This window comes from Crotalus tigris, unplaced genomic scaffold, assembly GCF_016545835.1.
Source record: "Crotalus tigris isolate CLP2741 ecotype Arizona unplaced genomic scaffold, ASM1654583v1 scf7180000023658.1318691, whole genome shotgun sequence".
Lineage (NCBI taxonomy): Eukaryota > Metazoa > Chordata > Lepidosauria > Squamata > Viperidae > Crotalus > Crotalus tigris.
Window position 1 is genome coordinate 387643 of NW_024100104.1, and position 12400 is coordinate 400042.

Sequence of the window (12400 nt, forward strand, 5' to 3'; positions counted from 1 at the left end):
ATAGTCCAGGCCATGGTTTTCCCAGTTGCAATGTATGGCTGTGAAAGTTGGACCATAAGAAAGGCTGAGCGCCAAGAATTGAGGCCTTTGAACTATGGTGCTGGAGAAGACTCCTGCGAGTCCCCTGGACTGCAAGGCGATCAAACCGGTCAGTCCTAGAGGAGATCAACCCCGACTGCTCTTTAGATGGCCAGATCCTGAAGTTGAAACTCAAATACTTTGGCCACCTAATGAGAAGGAAGGACTCACTGGAGAAGGGCCTAATGCTGGGAAAGATTGAGAGCAATAGAAGAATGGGATGACAAAGAATGAGATGGCTGGATGGAGTCACTGAAACAGTAGGTGTGAACTTAAATGGACTCCAGAAGATGGTAGAGGACAGGAAGACCTGGAGGAACGTTGTCCATGGGGTCACGATGGGTCAGACACTACTGTACAGACGAATGTACAGTATAGAAAAGGTATTCATGCTTTAAATTTTGTCAGCTGACTTTGCATAATATAAGCAAAATCTGGAAAGGAAAAGTAGGAATTGTATAGATATAGGTAAATACCTAAGGTGCAAAATAGGGATATTGTATTTGCTAATAGTCTAGCCTCATTCATGTTTTCCCTTTATATTTAGCCTTGTGAGGAATTAAAGCTGTTTACAATACTGAACAAGAGGGTTTTAAAGTGGCTTATGGTAGGCCAAAATTCTCACTTTCTTCTCTGAAAGAAGGTGGGACCAATAAAATTGAGGATAGATACAATGAAAGATTAAAGTGAAGAGTGTTTCTCTCGTGGTTAATGTTCCCCTCTGTAGTCAGCAATCCACTTTTTTTTTGCATGCCTTTTCAATACTGATCCCCTTCATCTGGAGCTTATGCAGAAATTTCTCCCGCCATTCTTTGTGCATTTCAATTGATCTCTTTTGTTTGGATTTTGGATTGCCTTTCTCTTCATTTTGGCCCTCTGGATTCTGGCAATCTGATTCCCATACAAGGATAAAGTCTGCGGCAGAACACATAGACAGTAGAAATATTCCATTAGTCATTTTTCAGGAGTAAAAAAAGTAAAATCAGATACCATAATTATCTAATATGCATTTGTAAAAATGAAGAAATACATGGAATTGACAAAAGGAAACCTCAAGATTGTTAAGTTTCCTCTTGAAATATATTTTTTAAAAAGTGTCTCTTTTTTTTGGCCAGCTAGGCAATATAAAATCACCAGGAAAACTGCAGCAACAATAATTTAACTCCTAAGGAAAAGTACCAGAGGAAAGGAATAGAGCTCCCAAAATATGTTGTATTTCACATGACAAATGTTTTGACAGAACATTTATGATTCTCTGAATACTATCATAGTAAATGTCAAATAATGGAATTTAAAAAATGAATTCTTCTAATCTCTTTCATGCACTGGGAATATAAGAGTCATCATTAGAACTTAAAGAGTCTGAGATCAAATCAACTGTAGAGCAACTTTTTAGTCCTAATTAGAGAAAAACTCCCAGAAAATGGGGAGCAGTTTCTATTGCCGTCCCATGGGCCACTTAATGCTTTATATTTGGTGAGATAACTGGACACAAGTATGTACAGGTTCAGTACATTTTCATTACATTGTTTTCCACTGAAAATGCCATCCCCTGTAATTATCTTTTATCCAGAAGGTGACTGTATACGAAAGGAGGAAAAATATTGGAAATGTCTAAGGAAAAATATTGTGCCTGGAGGAAAAATACTGGCTGTGACTAAGGTAGAGAGGACTTTTCAAAGAGAATCTGTTGATTGGGAAAGAATTAAGCATACAGGAGCACCTGTTAAACCCGTCACTTTAATATGTATTTCAAATAAAATATGAAATTTGAGATGTCACATCACAATGTCTGGTTTGGACCTACACTTTTCATTAAACCTTTTGGATGTAGAGATAATTCTATACAAATCCAATTTCCAAACAAATTCTTAAAACAGCCCCATAGCTAAATTGGACATAAATCAACATTTCTGCAAGAACAGGAATAATGATAGATTAAGACCTAGACATTTGACCAATAGCTACAAGACAACTGATTTCAGATAAATGGAAAGGGCATGAAAGAAAACAAGTACCCAGATAGAGTCATCCTTTGAAAGAAAATATTGGTATTTTGTGCTTTGGGGTAAGCTATCTCTTTACTTACCTATCCTGGTCTTTTCATCACTGAAGAAGTTTGCAGTGCTGTTTACAAGGCAGCCCTTATTCTTCTGGGGGGAAAAAATATTAACAATCAATGGAAAAGCAGATTGGCTCAGATTTCCCACTCCAGCTGCACTGATGGCAAAAGGAGATTAGACTGCAATCATTACTCTACTGATCAGTAGGTTGTTCCTGGCCTCTTTTAAGTTTGAAAACATTTTACAGCAGCAAAATCCTCTTTGTGAGAATATATGGTAGGTTTAGGATGGTTTATTACTTTATTTCCTGAGAATTTTCTTCTGAAGAGGCATTACACAGGTATATTACAGAGGGTTGGGCAACCAGCTACTCTCGAGCTCCTTGTCTACAGCTCGGATGTTTCCTCTGACCACTGTTGTGAAAAAGAATGGAATTGTTTCTTAACATTTTGTGGCAAGAAACAATATAAATGAAGGATAAATAAAGTCTCTTTTGATTTGAGTTTAGCTTAGATGATTTCATCAATTTGGCCATTTTTATGGCAACTTTTATGGCAACAGTAGAAAACAGGCTTGCCATTGCCTTTTGGGATTTCTTCTCTAAGTTATGAAAATATCCTACTACCTACCCTATTCTATTGCAACAGCCACAGAACAGAAGTAGTCACCACATAATATCTATGCTGATTTTAACTTTCCTATTTAAAGTAAAAGGAAAGGATAAATAATAAGTTACTTTTACTGTGTATATGAATACATACGCATGTATGTATGTACAGACACACAAATTCTAGTTTCCTTATATATGTTGACTTTAAAAAAAAATCAACACCACGAATCATATTTAAATCATGATGTACTGGAATACTGTAATTCTCAAATTCAAGCTTATTTCATCCTGCTGGTGTTTAAAAACTTAGTTACATCAGAAAAGCCCATCTAATAGATCCTGCCTCTGACTGAAATGGAATAAATTGCGTGAGAACTAAATAACGCCTCATTCTTCCCCTCCTTTCAGACAAGGAAGAAATGAGGGGGAAAGCTCTTTTCTTCTTTTTGCCTACCCAGCTAAAAATATGTCCCTACTCTAATGGCTATACTGAAGTAAGAATGCTGCTTTAAAAAACAAACAAACAATGAAGTCTTCTAATGGAGAGACTTCCTTGGGGAGAAAGATCCAAGAGGAACCCTCAAACTTGCTGCTCAAGTTACTAGCCCCCTTTCTTTCTCTCCTTTTTACTGAAGCTATCTCTGTTTAAAATGAATCAAATTATTAGACATTTGGTATATTTTTTGACACAGTTATTGGTTTATAAGACAATTCTTCGTTGTTTGCTTATTTTTTTTCCTTGATTTTTAGCACAAACCTAACATTGGCAAATATTTCTCAAATTCAATCAACAGTTTTCAGCAAGTTCTTTCCACAACAATTTTCTTAACAATTTTGCATTTAAGATTTTTTCCCATCTCTTTTCAAAATCTAAACAATCCTATTACTATTCTTTTCTATAACTCTCCTTTCCAAGGCACAATTTTGCTAGAAATGCTAGTTTCTAGTTACAGTCTGACTCAAATACAAACATTAATGTAACTGGATCTTGCTCTTTTATTACTTTTTAAAGATTTTTAAGATTTAAGAGTTAAAGATCGACCATTCATCTACCATTTACTTACCTGTGGGACTTTAAGAGAGGTTGTGGAACCCTCCACATTCTTCTGCTTGGACTGGTTAGCATCCTTTGAGTTATGTTCAGAGCCACCCCCTAGGCTTTCATAACTGGACAACTTTACAATCTTCTCAGGCCCAAAGGCCAGGGTTTCATAAATATACTCCTTTATTTTTGACTCAGGATTCTTCTTTAAGCTCCCATAATTGGCTTCTTTGAGATCATGTTCTTCTGTAATCAAGCTGTCATCTTCTCTGGACTTTCTTCGCTGCATCTTTATTCTTCATGCCACTGACAAGAAGAAATCTGGGATGTCTGGATGGTAAGAAAAAACAAACTGAATTTGCCCTTATAGCTCAGAGAAGCTGTAGCATTGTGCGCTGCAAAAGGAATAGCCTCATTTCCTCCCTTCCCATTTCCTAGTCCTACTGATCATGTTCACAAATTGCTCTTGCCTAACCAGTCCTGTCACTTACAAAAGCGGTAGAATTTCCTTGTAAGTTTATATCCCTTGGGGGAGGGAAATATAGTGCAGATAAATGATCAGAACTTGAATTTAAGGCCTCTTCTCTGAGAATAGATAGACACTGCCTTCTCAATTCACATCTTAATCAAATGTCATTGTAAAAATAACCTCAGTCAACCACCCACTTGCTGAATATTTCACTTTATATGAAAATGTCTAGTTTAATGAAGAGAAGGACGAGGGGGGATATGATAGCAGTGTTCCAATATCTCAGGGGTTGCCACAAAGAAGAATGAGTCAAGCTATTCTCCAAAGCACCTGAAGGCAGAACAAGAAGCAACGGATGGAAACTAACCAAAGAGAGAAGCAACTTAGAACTAAGGAGAAACTTCCTGACAGTTAGAACAATTAATCAGTGGAACAACCTGCCTCCAGAAGCTGTGAATGCTCCAACACTGGAAGTCTTTAAGAAGAGATTGGACAGCCATTTATCTGAGATGGTATAGGGTTTCCTGTCTGAGCAGGGAGTTGGACTAGATGATCTCCAAGGTCCCTTCCAACTTTATTATTATTATTATTATGGATCATCGCACAGTCAGCCAGATGTTCAGACTGGATTTGGCATTTTGTCTACCTATCAAGTCCTTACCCAGGACCTGGGATAGGCAGATGTGGATGCTTGATGGTATTACAGATATCGTCGCAGGATGGAAGCAGTTCCTAGTAAGGCCACCTTTTGCAATTGACTAATAGCAAATTTGTCAATGCCAGTGGTGTTCAAGTGGTGCTCCAGTTGTTTTGGGATTGCACCCAAGGAGCCTATTACTATTGGTACTACCCTTGCTTGCTTTTGCCACAGTCTTTCTATTTCTATTTGTAGGTCTTTGTATTTTGTTATCTTCTCCAGTTCTTTCTCTTCTATTCTGCTATCTCCAGGCACTGCCACATCCACTATCCAGACTTTTTTGTCTTTCTTATCGACAATTGTTAAGTCTGGGGTGTTATGTTGCAGGTGCTTGTCTATTTGAATTCTGAAGTCCCAGAGCAGTTTAATTTTATCATTTTCTCTGACTTTCTCTATTTTATGATCCCACCAGTTTTTGCTTACAGGCAAATGATATTTTTTGCAGATTTTCCAATGCACCATTGTTGCTACTTTGTCATGCCACTGCATGACAAAATGCTGTTTCACAAGTTTTTGAATATATAGTCATTGGACAAATGGTCTTCTTGACCTGCCCTAATAATGGATATTCAACCCAGCAGCTGAATTTGTATATAAATCTTACTACACTATGAACAAAATGTAAAATGTACCTTATAGCAGGGGTCCCCAACCCTTGGGCCATGGACTGGTACCGGGCCGCAGCATGCCAGCAACTGGTCTGCACAAACAAGCAAAGCCCCATCCATGGGATGCAGGCAGCACACAAAACCACGCCTCCTCTGGTCCATGGAAAAACCTTTCTCCACAGAATCAGTCCCTGGAGCCCAAAAGGTTGGGGACCTCTGCCTTACAGTATTATACATGGCCTTACAATATTATATAGTACTGAACTATATAGTGCAGGTAGTCCTCGACTTACAACTGCAATTGAAACCAAAATTCCTGTTGCTAAGCAAGAAAGTTGTTAAATGAATTTTGCTCCCTTTTATGATCTTTCTTGTCAGAGTTGTTAAGTGAATCATTGCAGTGGTTAAGTTAGTAACACTGTTGTTAAGTGAATTTGGCTCTCCAATTGACTTTTTCTTGTTAGAAGGTCACAAAAGGTGATCACATGACCCTGGGACATTGCAACCGTCATAAACATCAGTTGCCAAGCATCTGAATTTTGATCACATGATCATGGGGATGCTGCAACGGTTGTAAGTGTGAAAAATGGTCATAAGTCATTTTTTCAGTGCCGTTGTAACTTTGAACTTTTGTAAGTCAAGGGCTACCTGTGCTACAAAACAGTACTGTACATTTACTGAATATTATAATTAACACAAAGCTTTGCAATGATTTACTGGAAAATGAAGATGATATAAAACGATATGAAATAAAGATGGACACTGGTAAGAGATGCTGAATGAGATTGCCAGAAAGGTCTGAGATGTGGCAATGGCTCTGGGGGTGAGAAGGTCAAAGACCATACAACAATAGTGTTGGACAAAGAAGATATGGTAGGGGAGGGGAATATGATATTATAGAAGGAGGATGTGCATATTGGTGCAGGTTCCTTTTTCTAAACCAGTAACCCCAACTAGGAGATTGAATAATTGAATCATTGGGCACCTTGGATGCTGCCTCTGTAAAAGCTTCTGTACAGAGGAGATACCTAATCAATTCATACTACTCAAAGTTTTTGGGATTGGACTGGTGTTTAAATAGTGTTGATATTTTTTTAAATAAACAGATAAACATACAGACTTCATGCAAATTAGTGAAATCTAGTTGGGCAGTGAAAGAGATATAACCCTATCTGAAATCTGTCTGGCTGTATTTCATGTTCTGCAGTATCTATAATGATAAGATTTGGGAAAAGGAGTTGTTGTGGTAATTCATGTGATCTTGGCAGTAATTAGTAATACTGCCCCAGAGATAAATGGATGTGGGATACAGGGACAGCTCAAGATACTGCTAATGTACTGGCTGCCTTCCTGTCCAGTAGTGACCTTTCTGGGGCTCCTCAACTTCATTGAGTGAAATTGGATTTTGCCACGATCTTTATTAATCAGTGTTTTTAAACTCCATGCCTTTTGGGTTGAGCCTATGAGCCCTAGAATTTCATAACCTCCAGGTGACCGTAAGCTTGTCTTGGGTAATCTTGCCTCAGATCATAAGAGTGATTTCATGCAAGGTCGGATTTTTATTTTGGGACAGGAATAACATGATTTGGAGAAGGAGGACGTTATATCTGTTGTTTCAACTCACCAATCCTGATTAGCCCTCTGATTCTCAGAAGAAGCTGGAGTGAGTGAAAAGACACCTAGAAAGATAAGAGCATAAAGTCAAAAGTGAATACAACTGAGCACTGCTACACATCAGTTTCAGGTCTACACAAAGTAACAAAAGCAACAAAGTATCTGTAATATTCCATTCTCATTGCAGCTGCAGATTTCTGCCTGATTTCTCCCTGAGTTGAACACAGGGCTCTAGCCAACAAAATGCAGTTCAGTGGTGAGATAAGTAAGGCCCTACACTACACATAGGCAAGAAAAACCAAACTTTCTTTTTGAATGTATGTTTGATGTTGATACCGACCTTAAGCATCTTTCATAGATTTGTTTGCTTGGGGGGGGGGATGTGTTCTTTAGGGATTGTATTGACCACAGTCATGTCACTGAGGTTGTATATTTTTTTTGTTAATAAATAAAATATATGCTACAATTCACAAAATCATATGCATGTAGGTTTAGTCAGAAGAGTAAAAAGAATAAGATTACAGGAATTTTACCATGTGGGAGTATTTCTCTCAAGATTCCAAGAGACAATTCTGCCAGATGGTGGAAAGAGGTAGCGAGGGCTCCATTTGCTGAATTCTCTTAGTATAGTAGTTAAAAAACTTCATATCCAGTTGATATATGATGAAAAGTTTTATGGTTTTAAGTAATCTTTTAAAAGGCCTCATTTCAGAAGGCAGATTATTTAGCAGCCATTGAATATTTTAAATTCAGTTTTTATACAGCAGTACATGTGCTAAGGGTTTCTGCTTGGGTGTCCGCAGGGAGGAAAGATGAGGGAGCAAATGATGCTATGAGCATTGTTATCAACACAGAGATCATTTATATCATTTGTACAATAATATCATGACATGCATGACTTCACTGAGACTTCTAATATGTTTAGGAATATCTGTCTCTTCTAACAAATATTGTATTAGCACAATACAGCTTCTCCACTAGTTTACTCAGCTCGAACAGCATCCTTCAAAATGAAAAAGGTCTTCTGCAGTCATGACATAAGCCTAAGACTGAAAATCAGGCTTGTCAGATGCTATATTTTTTCTATCCTGCTCTATGGAGTAGAGAGTTGGTCTCTGACAGAAGGCCACCTGAAGAGATTAGAAGCATTTGAAATGTGGATTTACAGGCATCTGTTACGTATAAGCTGGGTTGAAAAGATCAGAAATGAGGAGGTGATCAGCCACCTGGGAAAGCCAAGGGAAATCATCAAAACAATTAAAAAACAAAAATTAGAATATTTCGGACATGTGATGTGACACCCAGAAAAATACGGCATACTCTATTTAATCCTCCAGGGAAAGATTGAAGGCAAACAAGGTCCAGGCAGAAGAAGAACATAGTGGCTTCAAAATCTAAGGGACTGGTTTGGACAAAACTCAGTAGCACTTTTTCGTGCGGCTGCTGTTAAAAACAGGATCGCCAACATGATCGCCAATGTTCGATAACGGATATGGCACAACAAGAAGAAGATTAGTTTACTCAATTAACTCAATTGTCTGGAGCCTGACCTGGATTTATACAATACATCAAGATAGAAAGAAGGACAATTATAATTTATCCTGGTGCATTATATAAATTTAAACTAAACAATTAGTCCAAGATGGTTCTCATCCCCTCTATCAAATGTCAATTCTTACAAAATTTTATTGCAAGCCTGGAAATGCATAGCACACCTGAAGTCTGCAGTCTCATTTCAAAAATGCTAAAACACAACCTATATGGTATGACTCACAAAATTTCGTTTTCCATCACCTCTTATTCCCTGCCTCCATTCACCATTCACTTTGTTGCAGGCCAGGAACAGTTTAATATAAAACTGAGGAAATCTACAAAATAGGCAAACTTACCAGATCGCAGTCCAGAGAAATGTAAAGAAAAATATTTTGCAATTGTGTAATGTTGCAATTTCTTTTTTTATTTGGGGGGGGGGTAAAGTTTAATAATTCTTTCTTCCTTTTTTTCTCCCAACCAGATAACTCCTCCCCAAAGCCCAACAGTGGAAGTGTTGGGAAATGAGAGATTGAAGTAAAAACAACAAACATACACACAAAAAATATACAATAAAATACTTGCTCTCAGTAAAAGCATTGCAGAGCTGTTGCTAGTTAAACAACTTTTAAAAACTACTCAACCTGTTGGTAATTACACATTCTGGGTGTGGGGGTAATCAGATCTGAATTCCCCCAAAATTTCCCACTATGGATTATTTATTTTAGCAAGCTACCTGGGAAGTATTTTACTGTCCCTTGCAGATTATGAAATGGCTCATTTGCAATTGTCCCTTGCAGATTATGAAATGGCTCATTTGCAACTTTGGGTAAAAGATACAATGGGATATTTTATGTGGTATAGTTATTTTTCAACTATCACATACTGAGGCCAGTGTTCTATCATTGGGTTTTTTTTTTTAAAAAAGCATTACATAAGAAACACTAGAAAAATGCCTTTCAGTTTTCCACGTTATCAACAAATCTTCAGCTAGAGACAGGGATGGGAACGTCACGTAAAAATTTGAAAATAGGATTGGGGATAAGATACAGGTTCTTAAGCCTATCATACAACAAGATGATGAAGCAGCTCTGTACACACTGTTTTGCATTGGGTCATTCCAAATTATGCATAATGTATAACAGACATTCTTGTTTACAAAAGTACCTGGTGTTGTGATGGGCTTATTGCACTCGTACCCTCCTTCTCTTGGTGGAATGATTATCAGCCGATAAATCCATTTGACAAATCTGAGAGATTCCAAGGAAATGCAAAGTATGCTAAGTATATTGTATTGCTTATTTCCTGCCTTTATCTTTGCTTGTCTTTAGAAGACAGTGAATGCCACTGTTCAGCAATGCCTTTCTGACGTTGTTTAACATGCACTCCAGCAGAGTTCTGCTTTGGTTAATACATGGGTGTGTGCATAAGGTGGAGTAATCTCAAAATTGCAAGCAGTTTCCCCAGAGCAATCCTGTTTAATAGCTTTTAGCAGACCTTGCCTTTGTTTGATATTAGGGTGTGAATTTGCACATTCATATATAAATATAAGCAGACACATTTTATCAAAGTTTTCCTTAAAAGAAATATATAAAAGACAAAGGCATAAAAAAGGGAGATGAAAGACAATTTTTCCTGCTGTGTAAAAGAAAAGATGTAGGGAGAAAAAAATAAGAATAATGTAACAAGTGAAGATGCTGAGAAGCCACTGATTAGCCTCTCTTTTCAAATTCTCGTCCCTAATATATATTTTATTAGATTATAAATCTGTAGAAAGGGCTGATCTCACTTAGAGTTTTTATAAAGCACTTAGTTGTTGAGCTTCAACAATAAAAATATAGAACTGTATTGTTATTAAATATCTGGTTCATATTAAACTTCCCAAACAGCAAGTTTTTAAGTTCCTACTGAGAACATCTGGACAGTGAGTACAGAGATCATCCTGGTTTTTAACACAAAGTTGTATTCCTTCCTAAGTTGTAGAATATCTATTCATCATTATTGTAATAATCCTATTTCTCATTTGTAGGTACAGATTTACATAATGTTTGCATTTAGTTATTCTTGTACTCTTCCTATTTGGGGGCATTGGATTAATTGCTCCCCTAGTTTCTCACATCAGTGGTATTCTTTCTGCTGAAACCTGAGTAGAATATACATGTATGTATGTTTATGTGTACTTGTGCACAACTGAAAAAAAAGCAGCTTCTGATGTTATAAAGTGAATGAAAATTAAGTAATAACATAGTGAAATGGTGAGAATTAAAGAATCAAGTTTACAATAATCAGGAAAATCATTTAAAATAATTTTATGGTTGTGAATTGTAAGGAGCAGTTTAAAGTATAAAGTAGAGCAAGAATAACGTTCAAGCAAAATATTATCATATTAGTGACATTTGGGAAGGGGAAAACTATATTTAAAATTTGAAAGATAATTGACCATTTTTTTGGTCAGGAAAAATATGTAAAAGCCTCAGGATTTCTGGCACTGCCTAATTTTCTTTTAGGTATTTCAATGGATTGCTTTTGCAGAAGGAGTGCACAAAATTGTAAACCTAAAGTCTGAGAGATGTCAATGGCTCTTTGCATGCAAAGTTCCTAAACCAAGACATAACACCCTCAAACTTTACACAATATTACAAATAGTCTAATCATCTTAGTGCATTTCCCAAATCGTTTTATCTGTCTGAAGTTCAGAAGCATAGACCACTAATATAAAGATAAAAATTTGGAGCAGAAATTAGTGATTTGACTAAAACTTGTCAAAAAGCCTAAGGCAGGTCAAAACATTTATATTAGTTTCAAATTGCAAACTGCACCTTAACTAGGTAAATAGATCTATCCTATAGAGTTGTTAAAGCCTCACCTTCTGTTACTGATGTAAGAGTTCTAATGCCATCATTTATGAGATCATAACTGAAGAGTAGAGTGCTTGGCATTGGAAGATTACAAAGCAAGGCCAACAAAAAGTTTAGAGCTCCTCTTCAGACAACCGAAAAACATTTAAAAGGAGCCCAATTATTTCCCTTAAATTAAAGGTATCAGCAGCATATTATAATTAATAATTCTCCAAAGAATGCTTTATTTCAAGACAATTTTTAAATGGGCATACATTCAGTAAATCAATGACACTGATATAGATTTCACATAATTTTTTCAAATTAGGCGTCTCAATGTAGACATTAGAAAAATCTACATTTCCAAAGATCAAACCCCCACCACAATGGCAGGGCAAGCCACCAGAATATAAACTGATAGCAAACAGCACTCCTTACTAGCACTGATGATATTACTAGTTAGGGTAATGAAACATCTGGAAGAAACCAGGCAAGCTCAGAGAACACCAACGATCCCTCATTTCAACCTGAGCCACAAATATTCTCCTTTATTGGTATTAATTTCTGTTTTTCAAGGAATACTGTGGGATAAAAATAGATTTCAGAACAATTTGTCTAGATGACCAGAGATTTCAATCAATACATTTTGCAATATTAGTACAGAGGCTAGAGATGAACGTTTTTACACTTAAAGCCACCTCATTATCATCAGTTACCCTTGACAGGCTATCTGATGGCTTCTGGATGTATTTGGCTAACTTACTGTTGCCATGCTAGCTAGGGATGGAAACTGGAAGGTCAAATATCTTGAGAAATACAATTGATTATTCTTGATTATATTTGGAGTGATCA

The 12400-nt window shown here is 36.8% G+C and overlaps 1 protein-coding gene across 7 annotated transcripts in view; it reads right to left on the reverse strand.

The window, feature by feature from the left end:
* ANO7 (anoctamin 7) overlaps window positions 1–11617 on the reverse strand; it is a 55420-nt gene extending 43803 nt beyond the window's left edge. For 5 of the 7 annotated variants that reach the window (XM_039320548.1, XM_039320546.1, XM_039320545.1 and 2 more), the window contains exons 1-5: window positions 9879–11617; window positions 7192–7246; window positions 3816–4123; window positions 2168–2231; window positions 833–993 (exon numbers count right to left, since the gene is read on the reverse strand). In XM_039320548.1, the coding sequence (XP_039176482.1) occupies window positions 833–993; window positions 2168–2231; window positions 3816–4082 (492 nt within the window). In that variant the 5' untranslated portion in view covers window positions 4083–4123; window positions 7192–7246; window positions 9879–11617. Of the gene's footprint in view, window positions 1–832; window positions 994–2167; window positions 2232–3815; window positions 4391–7191; window positions 7247–9878 lie in introns of those variants that run through there. The other 2 variants (XM_039320543.1, XM_039320542.1) reach the window with 2 other exon arrangements.
* Window positions 11618–12400: the final 783 nt, after the last annotated feature.